Below are 20,305 nucleotides of genomic sequence, written 5' to 3'. Positions count from 1 at the left end.
TTCCCCACCATTATTGAGGCAAGGTTAGTTGCTGGAGCTCAACTAGAGAAGAGAATTCTAATCCCCGAAGAGGAAGAAAGTATGTTCTTTCTACTAATAGGACCTATCCAGTGCTTGGCAGCTGTGCTCCTCCTGCTGTCTGGTGAGTTTCATGTAATGCATTTAGCCTTCATAGGAGTATAACAGAGACAGGGAAACCTGTGACCCTACAGATGCTTTGGACTCCAAGCCTCATCGTCCATGACCATTGATCATGCTGGCTGTTGGGAGTTGGAGTCCAACAATATCTGGAATGCCACAAGCTCCCTACCATTGGAAACCAAGAAATTCCTTGCTGTATTACAACTATGTTGACCTCCTCCAGGTTGGCCACTGAAGTTTTGGATGCTCACAAGTAGGGCATGAGTGTGGTGTTCCTTCATGGAACAGAAGATGGACTTGTGGATCAAGCCAGTGGCTCATCTAGTCTAGCATTGTGTTTCCACAGTGGCCAACCAGATGCCTTTAGGAAACCCATAAGCAGGACCTGAGCACAAGAGCACTGTTCCTCTCTTGGGGTTTCCAGAAGCTGATGTCCAGGATAATTACTGTTTCCAACCTTAGGGTCAGAGCATAGCCATCATGGTAACAAATAGCCTTGTCGTCCTTGAATTTGGCTAATCCTCTTTTAAAGCCATCCAAGTTGGTGCCCATCACTGCCTTTTTAGATTTAGACTGTGTGTGTGTGTGTGTGTGTGTGTGTGTGTGTGTGTGTGTGTGTGTAATCCTACAGCTGGTTGCTTGTAGCTAACATCAAATGTTATAGATTCAGTTTGCTTGGTTGGGCAAGAAAGTTTGAAACCTGATTATAGCTGCGTGTGTATATAGAATATATATGTAGAGCACCTTTTTAAAAAGAAAAAAGGGGGGAAATGAAGAAATAAAAACACTTCATTATTTTTAATTTAACTTTTGCTCAAGCCTGTAGTATTTGTGAATTCTGATGTAAGGCTACTGAACATCAGAGTTTTGCCATTTTGCATTTCACCCGTTACTTTTGTCTTATTGCACTTTGTTCAGAAAGCCAGCTTTACTTGATTACATTTTGATAAACTCTGCTGCCATGTTATGGTTTGCATGCAGATCTCTGTGCAGGAGAAAGGATAGTATCCATTCAGAAAGGACTTCTATATCGAGCAAGAGGCTACCACGTCACCATCTGGTGTAATGTCAGTGGTTACCAGGGACCAATGGAGCAGAATTTCGAATGGTCCATTCATCGGCCATCGGACCCAAATAGAAAGCTGCAAATTATCAGCACGGATGACGCCTCCTTTCCTTATGCTATCTACTCTCAGCGCGTTGGAAGTAGGGAAATCTACATAGAAAGGATCCGAGGAGATTCTGTTCTGCTGCACATCACTGAGCTCAGAGACGTGGATGCCGGCGAGTATGAGTGTTACACACCCAGCACAGATACTGGTTACCTTGGGACTTATGGTGCCAAAACGAACCTTTTCGGTATGATATGACTATTCACTGACCACTTAGCAGTTACCTTCAACAGTCTTTGCCCCGCAAAACTGATTGCACAGCCCACCAGACAGTTCTTATGGCTTGTCAGGTGTTTAACTGCACTGCTGGATTTTGCCATTCCACGCAGGCAGCAAAAACAGAAGCTGTTCAAAAGAGCTGTCATACATGGCTGCTTGGCTCGGCTCCAACTGGAGAGTGAAAGTTTGTTCAGGCTCATGTTAGATAGTAAATGTGGATGTTTTTGAATTCAGCTGGCGAACCAGCTCCACTCTGCAACAGCTGCTAAGTAAGAGGCACTGGAATGGAGATGCAAAGCAGCTCATGTACTTTGCTGAACTGTTCTGCCTATGACCTCTGAGGCTCCATTAGTTTGCTTTATGTGGACAGGGCTTGGAAGGTGTGACCAAGGGTTAGGGAATCTTTATTTATAAAATCCTGTTCTTCCTTCAAGAAGCCGGGGTGGCATACTTGAACCCCTAATGACTCACAACAATCCTGTGTTGAGGCAGTTTAGTCTTGAGAGTGACTTAATTGGGTGGGGATCTGGATCTGGCTCTCCCTGCTCCAAGTCCAGCACTGGTAAGGTATAAACATTCCTTAGAACCACTGATTAGTTCCTCCTAAAAATAATCACTGCAGGGGACTCAATGGATGCTGGCCAGTCACTTGTAGTCTGACCTTCTTCTAACAAAATAAAAAAATTCCTTCCAGCAGCACCTTAGAGACCAACTAAGTTTGTCATAGGTATGAGCTTTCGTATGTATGCACACTTCTATCTGTAACTACCTACCTGTAACTTCTTCTAACAGAAGTGTGTGGCTCTGTATGCATCTGTGATCATCCATCCATCTGTGTTTTCTTGTATTTCTTCCTTCATTTCATTTCATTTTAGTAATTCCAGACCTGCTCGCTGCCACCATGAGGCCACAGGCTCTCATCCGAGACCAAGGGGATTCATTAGAACTCATTTGCGAAGTGTCAACAGCTACAGTCCAACACACCCACCTCTCGGTCGGCTGGTACCTTCTTCCAGAAGGAGGCAATGGACAAGCCCAGAGGATCCTTTCCCTGTCCAGAGATTTTGTCTTACTACCAGGATCCTCTTACAATCAGAGGTTTTCCTCAGGAGATATAAGGCTAGACAAAATTGGGGTCAGAGTATATAAGCTCTCCATTGTCAGCATACAACCCTCAGACCAGGGGGAAGTGTACTGTGAGGCAGTGGAGTGGATTCAAGATCCCAATGAAACTTGGAAAGATATTGCCCGGAAACAGACAGACAAAACATCACTGACCATCAGAAGCCTGGGTAATATTGTATTTTCTACCAGTCATATATCCTGCCATTCCTGAAAAAAGCTATGAGCTGCTTGAGAGCCTGTGGGAGATTAATTGTCTATGTATTTTTCCAGCAAATGCACACAATTAACTTGGTTCGCCATTTTACTCCAAGCCTTCTATGCAGCTCTGATAGGCTTCGCATCCCAAAAACAAATATTTGATTCCATACAACGAGAGGGGAAAGAAATTCAAAAATGCAAGAGAGGCAATTTTCCATTATTGAAAATGTAAACAAGATTAGAACAGTACTCCTTCACCATTTTGTAAAAGTTGCTTAGGAATCTTTATTGCTTGGAATGCAAACTTTGTAACTAATTCAGTCATGTGAGATGGTGCGAGCAGGAAGGCTGTATATTTTACTCTAAAGACCTTCCTGGGAAGGGCACAATAAAATAAAATTTAATTTGCAGCTGATGATCTCCTTGGAGCCAGCTGGAGCATCAAAAAGTAACATTATGTATAAACAACTCTGGCTTTTTCATTTACTAGTTTGTCAGTGCTTCTTTATATAATCAGCTATTCTGGATTGTTGTTGTTGTTAACATTTTGCTGCTCTAAGCTACTGTAATAAAGCTATGGAAGAATGAAAGAGAAAAGCACTCCATCTATGCAAAGAGAAAAGAGACTGTCTACTCTATCAGATCCAGGTGTGGCTTGTCCTATTAACATCCTGGAGTGGGGGGAGGAATCAAGGACCATACATCATGCAGACATAAACCATGAGACTGGCTAAATAATACATGGTGCTTAACGCAAATACTACTGATGATGATGATGAAGTGGTAGTTTAGGTTGGTTCCCCCCCCCACTCTTTCAGTTGCTACAGCTGTGAAACGTGATCCTCCTACACTAGGGAAATGAAAGCTAGCTGGTCGATTCTGTTCTGCTTCTTTTCGTTTCGGTTGCGACTAGTTCTTCTTTGTCTCAGCACCGACAGCTTCCGTGGATCACAAAAATCATGTAGCGTTTCGAGCCAGAGGGCGGCAGGAGACCCAGGTTGTGGTCTCTTCTGCAGCACGGCTGTGTATTGTAGGGATCGGGGAGGGAAGGATTGATGTAACAGGGGACAGGACAAGGTTTGAGTGCTGGAATAGAGGCCTGCTCACCCCTTCTGCTAATCAGAGGATTTAACACCAAATCCTGCACCTTGGTACATACCTAGCACCAGTGCATTAGGCAAATGGATTCTATAATTGCCGCTTTCCACGTAACATTTATTGAAGTTCTATATCCTCCTCCCCTCCTCCATCTCCCCATTTGTTGAATTACAATCTGTTGAGCTCTGCTGTGGGATTAGTGCTGCAAGAACATGGAGAAAGGGATGTGATGCCTTCCCACATCCTCATTCACCCCAGGGGAGCTGCAACCTAAATTGAAGAGCACACAGCACACACCCTGTCTCAACAAGAGCGATGCTTTTTTAACCCACTTCCAGGCTGAAACTGTGTGGTTGAAGAGTTCCATGTTGTTGTCATAAGATATTCAGCAAATATTTGTGAATGGCAAACGTTTGTTCGGGATTTCTGCTCTGAATTATTTATGCGCCTGCATTCAATGCCCTGGATAATTTATGCGCAGTAAGCAATTAGACCAGCAGCTCAAGCTATGATTAGCTGCCGTGCCTTGGCCTTTGGATGCATGGAGCGAGAGCTCTGAAATTGCACTGATATTAGGGAATGCACAGCACAGGGGCACAGGAGATGTAAGAAGCTTCCTTGCACTGAGTCAGGTCACTGGTCAGTATTGTCTACTGGTGCCTCCAGATGTTGTCGGACTACAACTCTCATCAGCCCCAGCCAACACATGCTGACTGTGGGGCTAATGGGAGTTGTAGTCCAGCAACATTGGAGAGTCACATTTTCAGGAAGCAGGTCCTCCAGGACTCGCAGCCAAGATGGTCTTTGAATGTCAGTATTCCTAGGAAGAAGGCAGTGTAAGGGGTGGGGAAGTTGCCCAAACTGCCCTGGTTCCGTGGCTGTAGCATTAACAAGGGAAGCTGATTTTTGCATATCACATTTTAGCCCCCATCAGCCTCCCACTTTCATGCTGGAAAACATAGAATTGTAGAGTTGGAAGGGACCCCTGCAATACCTGAAGGAGCGTCTCCACCCCCATCGTTCTGCCCGGACACTGAGGTCCAGTACTGAGGGCCTTCTGGCAGTTACCTCGTTGTGAGAAGCCAAGTTGCAGGGAACCAGGCAGAGGGCCTTCTTGGTAGTGGCGCCCGCCCTGTGGAACGCCCTCCCATCAGATGTCAAAGAGGAAAACAGCTACCAGATTTTTAGAAGACATCTGAAGGCAGTTCTGTTTAGGGAGGCTTTTAATGTTTAATTGATTATTTTATTTTTCTGTTGGAAGCCGCCCAGAGTGGCTGGGGAAACCCAGCCAGATGGGCGGGGTATAAATAATAAAATTTTTATTATTATTATTAATGCAAGAATCACAACTAAAGCATTCAAGACAGATGGCCATCCAACCTCTGCTTAAAATCCTTCAAGGAAGGAGAGTCCATAACCTCCCGAGGGAGACTTTCTCACAGTCAAACAGCTCTTACTGTCTGAAAGTTATTGCTGGTGTTTAGTCAGAATCTCCTTTCTTGTAACTTGAAGCCATTGGTTTGGGCCCTACCCTCTGGAGCTGGAGAAAAGAGCTTGCTCCATCCTCCATGTAGATATTTGAAGGTGGCTATCATCCCTCCTCTCGGTCTCCTCTTTCCCAGGCTAAAAATACCAAACTCCCTCAACCATTCCCCATAAGGACATTCAGATCCTTTACAAATTTAATCTAATTGCTGGGGGAAGATGCCCATGAAAATATGTCACACGTCAAGTATGGATACTCCTGCTTATTGCACTGAAAGGCAAAATTGAATCTGGACTTAACCATCTCTGTTGATTTATATTTTCACAGATAAAAATTTTGATGTTGACATCTCTGTTGCTAAGAGGTCTCTCCTGGAAGGGGAAGCCTTGCAGATGAACTGCTCTGTGAAAGCCCGGAATAAGCAAAACAGATGGTTCCAGGTGGTTTGGCGCCATCATGGTATGGTGATGGCTAGTCTTGATCATTATGGCACCTTGTCTTTTCAAAATGACAATGAGGAACGGCATACTCTGGGAAACCTCCTAGTGAAGAAGCAGACCAATGATAAGTACATCCTCAGAATCAACAAGGCGGAACTGAAGGACAAAGGCACCTATAGCTGTTTCGTTTCTGAAGTTGGGCAGACTCCCACTGGCTCCTTTGCTATCGCAGAACAGAAGTCTTCATCAGCCATTGACATAGATGTGAAGCCTAGAGGTCAGTCATGCCAAACACTTTCCCTCCAAACAAAATATAGGAATAGCCTCTGGACTGGAGTTCACTGATGCCCTTTGCTAGCATACTCTAAACCAAAACTCAAAGGTATATTAGACCAGTGTTTCCCAACCTTGTGCCTCCAGATGTTTTTGGACTACAACTCCCATCATCCCTAGCTAGCAAGACCAGTGGTCAGGAATGATGGGAATTGTAGTCCGAAAACAGCTGGAGGCACAAGGTTGGGAAACACTGTAATTAGACCATTCTGTAGCATAGGGCAGTCCAGTGCTTCTCTTCTAAAAATAAGGCTCTGGTACCCTTGAGTACCCTTAGAAAGGGACAATCCAACAGTAAAATAAGTCATTCAGAACTGACCAGAGACTCCAAATTCCGCAATCAAACACCAGTCTCCAAAATCCTATGGGAGAGGTGAATTGTGCAACTATATAACAATTTAAGGCTTAAAATGGTGAACAATGAGTGTGTCCTTTTGTTGATACCATCTTTCCGTTGTGGGCTACAGATAGAAAATAGGAAGTGGCTTGAGAGCAGAATCTCTTCCTCTGTGGTGTAAGCCATTTCCTGACATTACCTTCAGACAAACACATTTGACAGCTTTTTGAAACACTACAAATTCCTGCTTAGTTGGATGCACAAGTGCACTAGTATCCCACTTCCAAAAATGATTTCATATTTTGGAGGGGATGGGGGACGGGACTGTTGCCTGTCTCCAGCCTTAGTTTGCAAAGTGGGAATAGACTGGTGACATCACACCACTCCAGACTCTCTCTCAAGTTTTTCTTCATTTGTTAAGGATTCCATTCTAATGCTTTCACTACTTCCCCATTTTCTCCCTATGTACCTCTTTGTTCCATGATTTCCTGTCCTATTTCTGTGGGCCTTTTTACAAAGCTATGCAGCTTCAAGTGTGCTCCTTAAAAAAAAAAATCTGGCAAACTGCTGTAGAAAATTTGCATGAGGCAACTATACAGGAATGTCTGTGGTCCAGGAATAGATGAAAGTTTCATTCAGGATAAAGCTCTCATTCCCTTCAATCTCATGAACACCCCCGCCTTCAAGTTAGATTTATGTAGTATACCATAGCTTATTTCAGTGTTCAGGGGCATATACGCTTTTGTTCCTATTTTTAAGTTTAATGATGGAGGAATTGGGAACGAGTAACAAACATGAGCATAATAGTTTTCTAACCCTTCTGGTCTGATCATGAAGTCTTCCTTCCCATCGCTGAAAACTCTACATCTCCATAGCTCTACAATTCAGTGATAAAAAACATTTTTTAAATTGTGAGGTTCCTTCTTTGACGAGTAGCATTTGCATTTGACAAATGAAAATGGATACCAAGGGATGTCTAGATTCCTCTTTTTCTTGTCTCATTAAATTCTGCCTACTGTTCCTATAATACTATTATTTGATTGATTATTTAATTTTGCTATCCCACATGTCTCCAACAATATCAGGGTGGCATACATGATTCTATTTCCTCCTCTTTTCTATTCACAACAGGCCTGTAAAGTAAGCTAGGAGGAGAGTGACTCAAGGTCACCAAGTGAGCCAAGTGGGAATTTGAACTCTAATTTCTCCACCAATCCAACCACTCCATCAGCTTCAGCTGTGCCCCTACCTGGGTAGGGATAGTCTAGCCACTGGTGGAGGAAGAGGAGTGCGGGGGGGAGCACACCGCCCCCGGCAGTGCAATCCTGGCAGGGTGCCATCAAGGCTGTTCCCCCACCTGCGCTGGTGGCTTGCCATGCTCCCAGGATGTGTGCCACACACCCCTGCGGGCAGCATGCCACACCCCTGGGACGCGCACCAGCCCCGCCCCTGTCTGCTCTCCACCGCCCCGCCCCCCGTGCCGGAGCATGAAGCTCCACCACTGAGTCTAGCTATTGTTGTCTATGCACTTTTAACCCCTAAGTTAGATTACTGCATTGCATTATACATAGGGCTGCCTCTGAAGCCGGTGTGGAAACTTCAGCTGGTGCAGAATTTGGTGGTCAGGTTGCTCACTGTGCGCAGGAATGTCCAGCTGATGATTCCTCAGGATCATTGGCAGTCTGAATATGTGCTGGAGGGTTCAGCTCCTCTTGGTCCTCATTTAAAGAAATCTCAGGTTTGAGGTTTAGACACAGCTGAATTATGGCGATGACATAGTGATAATGTTGGAAGAGGAGCTCAAGATGTTTGGGATCCATTTTAAGTCATCTGTTTCAGACCTTCTTCACAAAATGAAGAGAAGACCAGTTCTGCAACACTTTGTAACCATATTACTGCCAAAGAGCACAGGCATAGATTGTAGGAGACAGTAGAGTTCTCAGCCACGGTGATCTGGTAAAACCAAGGAATTTGGTGATGTCGGTGTTAAGGAAAACAACAAGTCACCTAGCGAGAGAGGGAGAGTCACTTAGTCTCTTCATGCTTTGCATTTGGTCCTATGGAAAAATGAGCTCAGATCTTAACACATGATGGTGTATAGTGTGAGTCATCTGGATCACACCAACGGCCCATCTAGTCCAGCATCCTGTTCTCACAGTGACCTATGAGAAGCCTTAAAGCAGGACCTCAGCACAACAACACACTCTCCAGTAGTGATTCCCAGCAACTGGCATTTAGAAGAAAACTGTCTCCATCAGTGGCGATAAAGATATGGATGATCTCTATATAGAAAAGAGGACATGTATCAGAAGGGAAATGTAGAGGACATGTGTCAATGAAACTTTCCCATTAACCAGTTAGAATGCTCAGTAGAAAACTAAGATGATCTTCTATGAAATAGATCGTGTCAAAATGCAAACCTATTCTGTGTCTTCTTCCCTCTTTCCCTTTGATTCGGATTTATCCATCTATATAACCCGTTGCATTTTGTTCACAGAAAGCCACTTGAAACTGTTTGTGTGGGTCAATAAGAAACAAATAATGGAAGGAGAAACTTTGGTTTTCAACTGTAATGTGAGTATAGCTGCAAATTCACTATCTGTGAACTGGTGGCATATCCAGAGGGACAGAGATCCTCCTCTGCTCATAGCCAGCATGGAACGAAATGGCAGACTAAAGATAGGTGCTTCTTACTTGGAGCGCAGTGCTCATGGTGAGCTCAGGTTAGAGAAGAGGGACCCTTCCATGTTTACTTTGACTATCTACAACACTTTAGCCACAAAGGATACAGGGCTGTATCGCTGTGAAGTGACAGAGTGGTCTGAGAGCAGGAGCTGGAAGCACACACAGGAAATCTCAACAAGAGTTGAACCACTGGGTAAGTTCATCCCATAGCCTTTCCCTTTCACATACTTCTAGCTATCCTGTCTAATTATCCAAACTAAACGTTATACGCAACATGACAACTCTTTAAGCACACACATATGTCTTTGGGAAGAGACCATAGTTCATTGGTAAAGCTTGCTTTGTATTCAGACGGTCCCAGGTTCAATCAGAGCATCTGTTTCAATGGATCGGGTGGCAAGTGATATCACAGGCCTCTGCCTGAGACCCCAAGGAACCACTCCCATTCAAAGTGGACAGGAATGGATTAGATGAACTGACCCAGCCCTAGTACAAGGCAAGGGTGGTATATGAACCCAATGGTTTGACTTCCTAACACTGTGTTGCAGAGATGTATAAAGTACTCCTGGAACATCATTCCTCATTCCATGAATGGTCTATAACTAAGCTGGGTTATTTCTTGATAAGCCCAAGGCAATGCTTTTGTGATTTTGACTCAGTTGACTTGGAAGCAATCCAGGTCAGCAAACATCTATTCAACAGAATGGGTGTGATGTGATAGAGAATATAATACTTTATGACATCTGTCCTTACCTCAGCAGTGAGACTTGACTTTCTAGACAAGTAGTGACTAGTGATAACTCACTGTAGCACAAGATGTTAGGGAAAATACTGTCTCTCTTTAAGTAACTGAGACTCTGATGGCAACTACTGTATGTTGGCTACTACAGGTGTAATGTCCAAAATAGTCAGGTGAACAAGACTTTCCTACAAGTAGAAATTTGGTGACATTTGGGAGAGATGTTGACAAGGTATTTCTGGTGTTGATGTAGTGTCCTCAATTTTCTCTGGCTTAACAGGGCAGAATTTGAAAGCTATACTGAGTAGCAGAGTTCCAAATGTAAAACTGCAGGAAGACCTTGTACTGTTCTGCAACGTGGCTGGTAATGATGACATCACCAACAATGTGCCAGTCTCCATCACCTGGCTCTTCCAGCCGCACTTGAAGCGGGGTGGCTATCAGCAAGTGGTCAAAGTCACCGCAAGAGGCACCATCGAATGGGGATTGGCATTTATGCAATTTGAGAAGAAAACCAAGATTACAAAATCCTCTCCTTTATCCCAACTCCTTATCCACAGTGTCACATGGCAAGAGACAGGGATGTATAAGTGTGAAGTTGAAATCTGGAGAAACTCACAGGATGCCAGAAACTTGTCTGCAATAGCAGCTTCTGTGCTATCCTCTAATCCTGTTGAGATCAAGGTCACCCAACCAGGTAGGTGTTTAGAAACCATTGCCTAGGCCTTTTCCTTTTGCAACAGTATTAGCCATTGTCTTCCATGAAGTGTCTCTCATAGTCTTGGTGGATGACTCAAATCACTGTACAATATGTTGAATGCAATAGATTTTATTTTGCCCCATAGTGTTGTCTGTCTTTCCCCAAACATATCCAAGACCCTGCCCTACCTTATGACATTTGTATTAAAATTTTCTATTTTATTTAAATTTCCAACCAGCTTTATGAATGGATAATCCCTAAAATCCCTCCAACAATGTATAAGGGAGCACTGATAAAACAAATATCCTTGGTTGTATCAAGAGCTCAGAGTAGACCAATTGAAACTAATGAACCCAAGTTACCTGTGTTCATTTTTATTTATTCATTCATTTTCATTCTGAGTAGCACAAGTATCAGATACAAGGCACTACCGTGTTTCCCCGAAAATAAGACACTGTCTTATATTTAGTTGTCCTCAAGAAGACGCACTATGGCTTATTTTCAGGGGATGTCTTATTTTTTATTAAACGCCCAGCCTCGCCTCTTTCTTGGCACCCTCCAGAACTGCGCCTATCACTTATTTTCGGGGTATGGCTTATATTGCGCAAATGCTTAGCAATCCTGCTACGGCTTATTTTATGAGTATGTCTTATTTTCGGGAAAACAGGGTATTCCCATCTCAGTGATTTGGTTACTTCTGTTCTTATATTTGCTAAATGTGTTTATTGTTGTTGTTGTTTTTTTAAAAAATTATAAATTACTTTCAGTTGTTTTTAAATGCTTTAAATGTGTTCTGATTTTATTTTTAATTGTCATGTATCAGTGATGGTTCTGCCACCATGGGCTCTTTTAGAAAGAAGGACAGAATATACATTTAATAAAATAAACAAAAATAAAATAAAGCCTCTTTTGTGAAAGCAAACCCCCCTTTCTTCTGGTTGCCAAGAACAAGCAATAAGTTAAGATGCTAGAGGAAGCTGATAACTTCTTACCATACGTCTGACCAATGCTGTGGAAAGGGGAGACGTTTGGTGTATTTTCAAAATGACTCATACTAGGGGTTTTGCACCCACAGTGGGTAGACAATAGTTTTTGCAGAGATGCACCATTGACAGCCTGAGCATTTACTGTAATGGGAAGCAGCTGCTGGGTTCTTTTGCATACTTCACTTGCCACCGCAGAGAGAAGAGACTGCACTGTCAGCAGCCGGGTTCAAAGCAAGAGAAGGAACTTGGAGATTGTGCTCAGTTAATTAAATTGAAGTGGGTTCTGATTTCTCCTTTCAAGTCATCTCTCTTTAGCAAGGCCACTGTGGGTGACAACAAACTTAAAAGCAATAGCTTGGCTATCCTTAGCAAGATCTGCTTTGGAAAAAAACTGTAGCAGGTTTCTGTAACCGGCATCTTCAGATGAAAATCAAGTACAGAGCTCTGGGATCTAATGAGAATATTGAAAGCAGGAAAGGATGCCCTTGTTACAGCCTTTCTCTGTGTTCTTGGAAGCGATTCATTAAGATGCTATTTCCACTTGCTGGAAAGGTTAACAAGCCAAATCATAGAATTGTAGAGTTGGGCTCCAAGGATCATCTAGTCCAACCCCCTGCAATGCCAGAATCACAACTAAAGCATCCATGACAGATGGCCATTCAATCTCTGCTAAAAGGAGAGTCCACAACTTCCTGGAAGAGACCATTCCACTGTCAAGCAGCTCTTATTTGTCAAAAACTAAACTGGAGGCAGATTTACATTCAGCAGGAATTTGCAGCAATTTACGATATGCATATAATTCCTTTTATGATTTGAGGTTTTGGGTGAACCTAGCCCACCTTATATAATCATTGCTAAAGGTTTTAGGATTGGGGGGGGGCAATTACTTTCTTTCTAGTACGGTACCTCTGAATAAAGTGCTGATTTCTAAAGCTTTTTGTGGAGCAAATATGCGTGTTAAAAGAGGTTCTAAAATGTAAAGAGAAGTGGAGCAAATTAAAATGTGATGGAATCCTGAAACCCAGATGGGAACTCACTCTATTTTTTATTTTTTTAAGGATATGAATGAATCATGGTCTTCATAAGAGCTTGAACAAAATTGTTTGGCCTGTGTTCTGCAAAATTTATATTAGAATAGATTGTTTTTGTAATATATTCAGTTAATTTCAATACTATTTCATATTTCAATATCATTTTAAATGGTTTAGAACAAAAAAATCAGCATAAAAATACAATGTAATTCTACATTCAAAAGTAAGCAAAATTGCTATGATTACTTATTATATTGTTATTATTCCACATTTTCATAATGGTGTCAATATTAGCTAGTAACTATATTTCTTTGCCTTTTATCCTAGAAAGCAATCTCAGAATCAACATGGATGTAAAGTCTTTGGAAATCACCAGCAATGAAGATGTAAGAATTGATTGCAGAATCAGGTCGTTGACCAATGAGAATTCTTGGTTAGGAGTTGCCTGGTATTTTCTCCCATTTTCTCCCACAAATGCAGTTCCACTGCTGATTATAAGAACGAATTACACTAACATATTGGAATATGGGGAAGCATTCAGTTCTCTGCATCAGAAATCCAGGTTTCATAACAAGAAGGTCTCCAACCACCTGTACCAGCTGCTTATTCTGTCAGGGGGTTATGATGCCCGTGGCGAATATTACTGCGCAGTAGATGAATGGATCTGGTTAACAGATGGGGGCTGGTACAAACTTGGAACGATGGAATCTGGAAAAACCACGGTATATTTCAAGTTTTCAGGTAGCCAACCTTATTTATCCATGGATCTTTTAGATGAGGGTAGCCAACATGGTACATTTGGGATGTTTTGGCCCTGAAATGACAAGAGATTCTGCCATTCTCTCTCCCCGCCCTCAGGGTGGTTTAGCTAAGCTGGGGCACCATTGCAGAAATGGGAGGACTGGCACAAAACATTGGGCTGCCTGAGAAGATTAGACCACTCATCACTGTGCTTGTCTCCGCCTACTCATGGCTTAGCTCTTTGGTGGCACGCTGGAGACCTCAGTGCCACTTTCTGAGGGGGGCACAGGGAATAAGGTCACAATGGAGAGTGTCTGCCCATGAAAGCAGTAGATGCATTTTAAACTGGCTTTAAACATTTACTTTAACCCAGGCTTCCTCAACCTCGGCCCTCCAGATGTTTTTGGCCTACAACTCCCATGATCCCTAGCTAGCAGGACCAGTGGTCAGGGATGATGGGAATTGTAGTCTCAAAACATGTGGAGGGCCGAGGTTGAGGAAGCCTGCATTTAATCAACTCTGCTTGTCTCTGTTCTGGTATTCCAAGCTACAAAGCCATTTTTATTGCTTTTGAGTCATCTTACATTGGCACATTACTGCCCAGGGCCGTCTTAAGCATGTCAGACGCCCTGGCGCCATGGTGCGGAGATCACTCCGGCGGCCCCGCCCCGTTTCTTGCTGCGGCTGGTGGGCGGGCGCAGCACGGCGCCACCCCCCCGGCAGCCCGGAGCCCTGGCTCCCCATGCCACCCAGCCTTCCCCTAGAGCTGGCCCTGTTACTGCCTTTAAAACTTTGTTCTTTTATAAATTAACATCACCATCACAAGAGTCATGTGGAGATTGCCGGGTCTCCGGAGCAGAGACATTAACATTGGTTCATTACTGGTCTGTTTCAAATCCCACAAATAAGCAAGGCATTACTATCGCCAATGCAATTGTGTTTGTGTGTGCGCAATTGCCTCCAGTAAAGATCCCAAAAGTCAATATTCTTAATTCCCCCAATTTAGTGCATTCACCTTTGTTCTACCTTTTGCATTAACATTACATGCCCCAGGTGTTGTTGTTGTTAGATACAGACAAACAGCAGGCTGAGATGCCTGCTTGCGAGTAGGTCTCCTCCTGCTATTTGAAATGATAGATCTCCCAGGTATATGGCCTAATACTTTGTTGTTATAAACAGCCACTCCACTATTTGAGCAGACTTACTCACGGGTACACCCAAAACGTTGTCGAGACATTGTAGGGGAGTTATGAACCCTTTAAGAAGGTGATGACTTACCCCTCAATATCTCTGGCTCCAGCAAGACACACAGGGCCCCTTCCAGACTGGTTTTTGATTGCGTGTGTATTGTGCAACATCTTCTTGATGTAATACCAGTGCATTGGCAGTAGATTTGTTCTGCAATGTCCCCCCCCCCATGCTACTACAATATTGCTGTCTGGAGGTGTTATAGCACAACAAAAGCAGGATAAAAACAAACCAGAACATTTGTAATATTAAAAAAAGAATGTGGGATTTCAGCAGGAAGCTACAGGATCTCCACTGAGTGGAAGTGACGCTCCAAAACCTTTGCAGGTGCAAACAGTATTGATAGTGGAATTGCATTAGACCACCCAGAACCATCTCAGCAATTGGGCAGACTTAGGTGGCTGAGGCCCTTGAGGCACCAGCCCCATGGGCATCCTGCCTGCCCTGCCATCCGGGCAGAAGTGGCTCTGGTATCGGCCGAAATCATGTGAGATCTTGTGGAGTGTGCAATTTTGATAAGATCTCAACCAGAATTGGCACTGGTGCCAATGCTGCTTCTCCGCCAGCGACTGAGCCAGCAGCATGGGCAGAGAAGTGGCACTGGTGGCAGCAGGTATGGTGGCAGTGGCAGGGTAGGGCGGCACTTCTTGTTTTGCCGCGCTGCTCCTGAGACTGCCTCGATAGCATCATGTGTGCAAATCATCATGAATACACACACAAAAAGCTGTCTGGAGGGGCCCAGAAAGTGTAGCTTGGACCAGCTATTTCTGGTATGTCCCGGAACAGTTCCTAGGACAGGGGAATGCATAGTGCCAATCAGAGTGATTAGAGGTGTGATGTAATATCCCAAATAACATTTTCTCTCTTTTTTGGTTCTCCACCAGAAAATAAGCCACTCGTTGAAAGAACGAACTACAGCATCACTGTCACCGAAAATGAAGACGTGACCTTGAACTGTACTCTGCAGAGGCCATTACAGCCCACCTCCCACTTCTCCATCAGTTGGTTCAGAGTGTCAGAACAGTCCAATACGGAAACCCTGGTGAATATGAAAGGCAATGGCATCATTAACTATGGCAACAGCACAATGGCAAGGAGGCTGCACCCCCACTGCCCTTCTGTGGGTGATTTTCTTCTGATCCTGCAGAATGTGGAAAAGGATGATGCTGGGCTGTTCTACTGCCGGGTGGAAGAGTTCAAGGCTGTCAACTGCAGTGCTGCAGGAGCAAAACATGAATGGGGTGAATCGGGATTCAGGAAGCTAGTTGTACGCCCTTCAGGTAATGCTGACTCCTGGGTGCATATCAGTGCTGAACTCTCCAGCCTTATACCTGGTTTAAAGGTGATCCTTACCCTCTTTAGACAGTTCAGATTGGGGAAAGTAAACACATAAGAGGAAGCATTTGGGCACACTAGCTCCACCCCCTTCACATTTATTCCATTCACTTTCCATCTTGTGGAATCAAAAAGGGGTCACCAAACACTGGGGGCGAAGAAGGAACAGGAGGGCTTAATTATGGGGTTGGGATGTGGCAAGGCAATAGGAAGAAGAGTAGTAGTAATGGGTTCTTCTATAAGAACATTAGAAGAACCTGCTGGATCAGGCCAATGGTCCATCTAGTCCAGCATCCTTTTCTCACAGTGACCAGTCAGGTGTCTAAGGGAAGCCAGACAGCAGAATCTGAGCTCAACAGTATTCTCTTCTTTTAAGCCTAATTTCAGTGGCAGGTAGAGATCCTATGGGTGTCAGGAAAGGCCTCTGCAGGAACTTTAGTAACTGCTCGTGCCCCTTGGTGACCCCTTTTGATTGATCAACATAGTAGGTAGACAAGCCTTACACATTCGGAGTACAGAAAGGAGGCAGAAGGTTTGTTTTGCTATTATAAATTGAGGCCGAAAGACCAAGCAATCAATAAGTGGAAGATCCAATGAGTGTTGGAGCAACCAACTTCCTGCTATCATACACTGAGAATGAATAGATGTAGAAAAATGAACAGTGTAAATAAATACAAAAAGAGAGGCAATACTTTTCTGTAGCCACTTCCAGTCTCTGCTGAGTCCTCTTATAACAGTCCCATGGTGTCAAATTGGCTAATAAATTCCAGTTCATGATTTTTAGTGCAGTATGGTAACTTTAAGTTCTGCCCAATAACGTCTTAGGAGACTGAAATGCTATCCTAGTGGTTTGTGTCTCCGTTTATGCGATCTCACACAGATTCTACCTGGCCTATGAAAATGGGAGAAGCACATTGCTTGCAGTTAATGGCAAATTCTAAAACAGTGCTAAAATGGCAGTGCAGACACATTCCAAGAATGGAAAGGTGACAATCCATGCCGTGTATTATGCATGTGATCTATATGTAACTACTCAGTCACATATGTTTCACTTTTGCATATCTGTTAGAATGGGTGATAATGAAGATTCTGTAAATATTTTTTAAAGATGTATTCAACCTTTTTGCAGCCTACATAGATGCAGGAAATTCAAGAATGAACAGCTATGTTTTCTCCCTGGTTTCCCCCCCCCCCTGCAGTGTCAACCAGTTCCACCCAGATCTGTTCTTCTCCACCGCTGTTCCGTTTCCTTGTATTCTACCCTCTGGTCCTGTTTGTTATCCTGATGACTGCCTTCCTCTTCTTGCACTTCAAAAAGAAACGCGCTCAGAAGAACAAACTGAATGTGTGGGAAGAGAAGACATCTGTTGAAGCGGCTGAGATGGCGGCACCATCCCGTTCCAAGCTCAGTGCCGAAAGCCACAAAGACATAGTGGAGGAAGAAACCAATCGTCTCAAGGGTAATGAAGAGGACTGAGCATTTGTTGAAGAGTGAAGAGAGGCATTCTGTGCTGCATTGAATTCTGGTGACTTTGGGGGAGACTTCTCTTTAGCACTCAATCAGAGCAAATGGCAATTTGGGTTCTCCCGAGACAGACAGATGTCAACAACTGATGTTGGAAGCTATCACCATTCTCGTTTCTGGTTTGACTTCCAGCTCCCTCCCCTCTTTTGTTCTTCCTCTTCCTATACTTTTTGACTCTGAGGATCCTCACAAACAGGTATTTAGCAGCAGGAAGTTTTATTTGACAATCCAGAACTTGCCTCCCGATAGTGCGAAGTGAACTCTCTTGCCTTCTCAGGCAGCGCATGGGAATGAATTCCTGGCTCAGTGCTTCTTTTAAATGGAATTGTCACTCGTGGGGCACGAACTCAACACGGTACTTTTTTAACCATGCAGAGAGGTACTTTTAACCTTTCATAAAAAGACATAATAAAGCAATAATGCCATGAATGTATTTCAGCATTAAATTTAAAGACGGTTAGCACTTAAATTCCCGCTGCCTTTCTCCCATTCTAATTCTATTCTCTGCTGACCCTGCACAGTTTTATGAAGCTCAGATTTAAGGTGATTCACTGTGGGTTTTTAAACAAGACTCAAGACAGCAGAGACGCACAGATATCCCCTCTTAATCTATTTCATGGATACACTGAGACATATTCCAGAAGAACTGAACATTTAGAATACACACTTTATCAGCATTTTGTAGCAGAGAGAGTCAGACTAGGACCTGGGACACCATGACTCAGATTCCCACTTGGTCATGATGAAGCTCCCTGGGTGACCTGGGCCAGTTGACTGTTTCTCAGCCTAACCTACCTCACAGGGTTGTTGTGGAAATTACATGAGGGAGGGGGAGAACAATGTATACCACTTGGAGCTTCTTGGAGAAAAAGGTGGGATAAAAATGCATTTTTTTAAAAAAAAATGCCAACTGTATAGAAGGTAACACAACCTTGAGACTAGTCCCAAGGGTGATCAATGAATCAATGCCATGCAAAAAAAAAAGGCAAAGCAGCAAGGGACGTTGTTGCCAGGTGGCCCTAAGAATCTGTTGCCCCAGGTTTCCAGAGCCTTCTCCTTGTTTTTTTCTTTTCTTTTTAAACTTAATATTTATTTTATTTTGCTTACAGGACTGCTGAGCATTTTCAAGGCACAGTGTTGCTGAGACCCCCAAGCACCCATTATCTTAATTTGATCAGAGACCTAAATTCCCTTCTCTCTATAAATTAGCACTTTCAAATTGTATGCAAGTCTATGTCACAGGCCTGCGCCTTTTAAACACCTAGTGGCATCCCCGAGAGCAGGCAACTCCAGAAGAACTATAGATCAAGTCACAATGCGCATTACACGGTCAAGGAATTAAGTACCTAGAAAACACATGTGCACATATGCAAATACAAAGGTACTTGCAATGCAGATTTCAATGAGAGCTGAGGCTTTTTAGCCTAGTGGCATCGGTGATCCTACTGAAATCAGACATGCACCTACAATGCTGATATTTCATCTCCTGCTGAAATCATTTGTTTCACTAAATGTTTTTAGAGAATTAATTTGATTTGTGTTGGTCATTTGTTCTGTGTTTTATGATTCAGTAATTATATGACGTTTTAATCATTTTAGTGAACATTGCTATGGAAAAGAAAAACTGAAAGTGTGTGGGGGAGGGGGGAGAGAGATGCCCTCCATGCTCCTTCCAGTTTATTGTATTGTGGAGGAGAACATCAGTGGCAGGCAGGAACCCTGACCAGGAGTACTATTGTCAGGAGGTCCTCCAAGATTGCCAGGAGGTCCTGGCGTGCTATGGGCCATGGGGTCACGAAGAGTCGGACACGACTAAACAACTAAACAACAACAACAAACCTCCAAGATTTCACACTATCCAGGGTTCCCTAAGGGTCTCCAGCTGGTTTTGGACTACGATTCCCATAATCTCTTACTACCGTACTAGTCTTGTTAGCTAGGGATGATGGGAGTTGTAGTTCAAAAACAGCTGGAGACCCAAGTTTGGGGAACTCTGGCTTGACTCTGGTGAACCCTGGACTAAATGGATGACTGAGGGGGAGATTCAGATGGCCTCCCATCAAAGGGGATTTTTGCCAGGTCACTGGCAAGACAGAGCAGCCCAAAAGGGGCTGATAGGAGTATGGGGTTGGGTTGTTGTTGTTGCTTTGTTTCTTTGCTGTTCATTTGTGCAGATAAAAAGAAGAAAGGGAAAGACAGAGAGAGCCTTAGTCTCTGGGGCTGTCAATCCGGTATGAAAATTCAGTCAGGAGGAAAGCATTCCCTTATTTTACTTTTTTTAAAAAAGCACATGAAAACGAACTGGTAATAACAAGAGAAGGATGGGAAAACACCCAAAGGGGGTGGGGGTCGCAGCGAGGCTGCTTTGTTCCCCCTCTGATGGGGCTTTAATACCAGCGCGTGGAGCACTGTCCAATTTGGAAGAGAAGGACCGTGACCAATCGGTGTTAAATGTGGCAATAATGTGTCATGCGGCGGCCACAGGATAAAAGGCAGCGGCAGCCTGAACTGTAACAGATTTCATTCTCTTGCTAATGAGTGAGACGGCACAGTGGCAATGAAATCGAAGGGAAATGCCATGAGATTCTAATTTCTCTTCCCGCTGTTGCTGCCTCTTCTTTGATCTAAAGCGAGTGCCTGTTTTAAATTGCAAACGGATACAAGGAAGATACCATCCAGCCAGTGGCTTACGGGCTTAATGAAGTGGGGCATACGCTCGAGTCAGATAATGTTCTGAGAGGCAGGAATTCAGAAGCAGGATTACGG

General features: G+C 43.7%; 1 protein-coding gene across 2 annotated transcripts; it reads left to right on the top strand.

Annotated features, from left to right (window-relative positions):
- The first annotated feature begins 59 nt into the window (after positions 1 to 59).
- CD101 (CD101 molecule) lies at positions 60 to 19,024 on the top strand. Of its 2 annotated transcripts, XR_009557487.1 has the most exons (10): positions 60 to 142; positions 1,123 to 1,500; positions 2,408 to 2,824; positions 5,767 to 6,156; positions 9,047 to 9,427; positions 10,254 to 10,670; positions 13,018 to 13,431; positions 15,564 to 15,959; positions 17,214 to 17,918; positions 18,649 to 19,024. XR_009557487.1 is itself a non-coding variant. In XM_060273651.1 (9 exons), the coding sequence occupies exons 1-9, from the start codon at positions 82 to 84 to the stop codon at positions 17,489 to 17,491; spliced, it is 3,132 nt and encodes a 1,043-aa protein (XP_060129634.1). In that variant the 5' UTR covers positions 60 to 81; the 3' UTR covers positions 17,492 to 19,024. The 2 variants fall into 2 exon arrangements, 1 of the variants encoding a protein (XP_060129634.1); XM_060273651.1 differs by having other exon boundaries at positions 17,214 to 19,024.
- The last annotated feature ends 1,281 nt before the right edge of the window (positions 19,025 to 20,305 follow it).

This window comes from Zootoca vivipara, chromosome 4 (genome assembly GCF_963506605.1).
Source record: "Zootoca vivipara chromosome 4, rZooViv1.1, whole genome shotgun sequence".
NCBI classification, from domain to species: Eukaryota; Metazoa; Chordata; class Lepidosauria; order Squamata; family Lacertidae; genus Zootoca; species Zootoca vivipara.
This window is presented reverse-complemented; position numbering and strand designations above follow the sequence as displayed.

Excerpts from the sequence above, each read along its gene's own strand:
- CD101 (XM_060273651.1), top strand. The coding sequence starts at position 82 with ATGTTCTTTCTACTAATAGGACCTATCCAGTGCTTGGCAGCTGTGCTC. Across the intron at positions 13,432-15,563 it reads GGTATATTTCAAGTTTTCAG|AAAATAAGCCACTCGTTGAA; the intron begins GTAGCCAACCTT and ends GTTCTCCACCAG. Across the intron at positions 15,960-17,213 it reads GCTAGTTGTACGCCCTTCAG|TGTCAACCAGTTCCACCCAG; the intron begins GTAATGCTGACT and ends CCCCCCCTGCAG.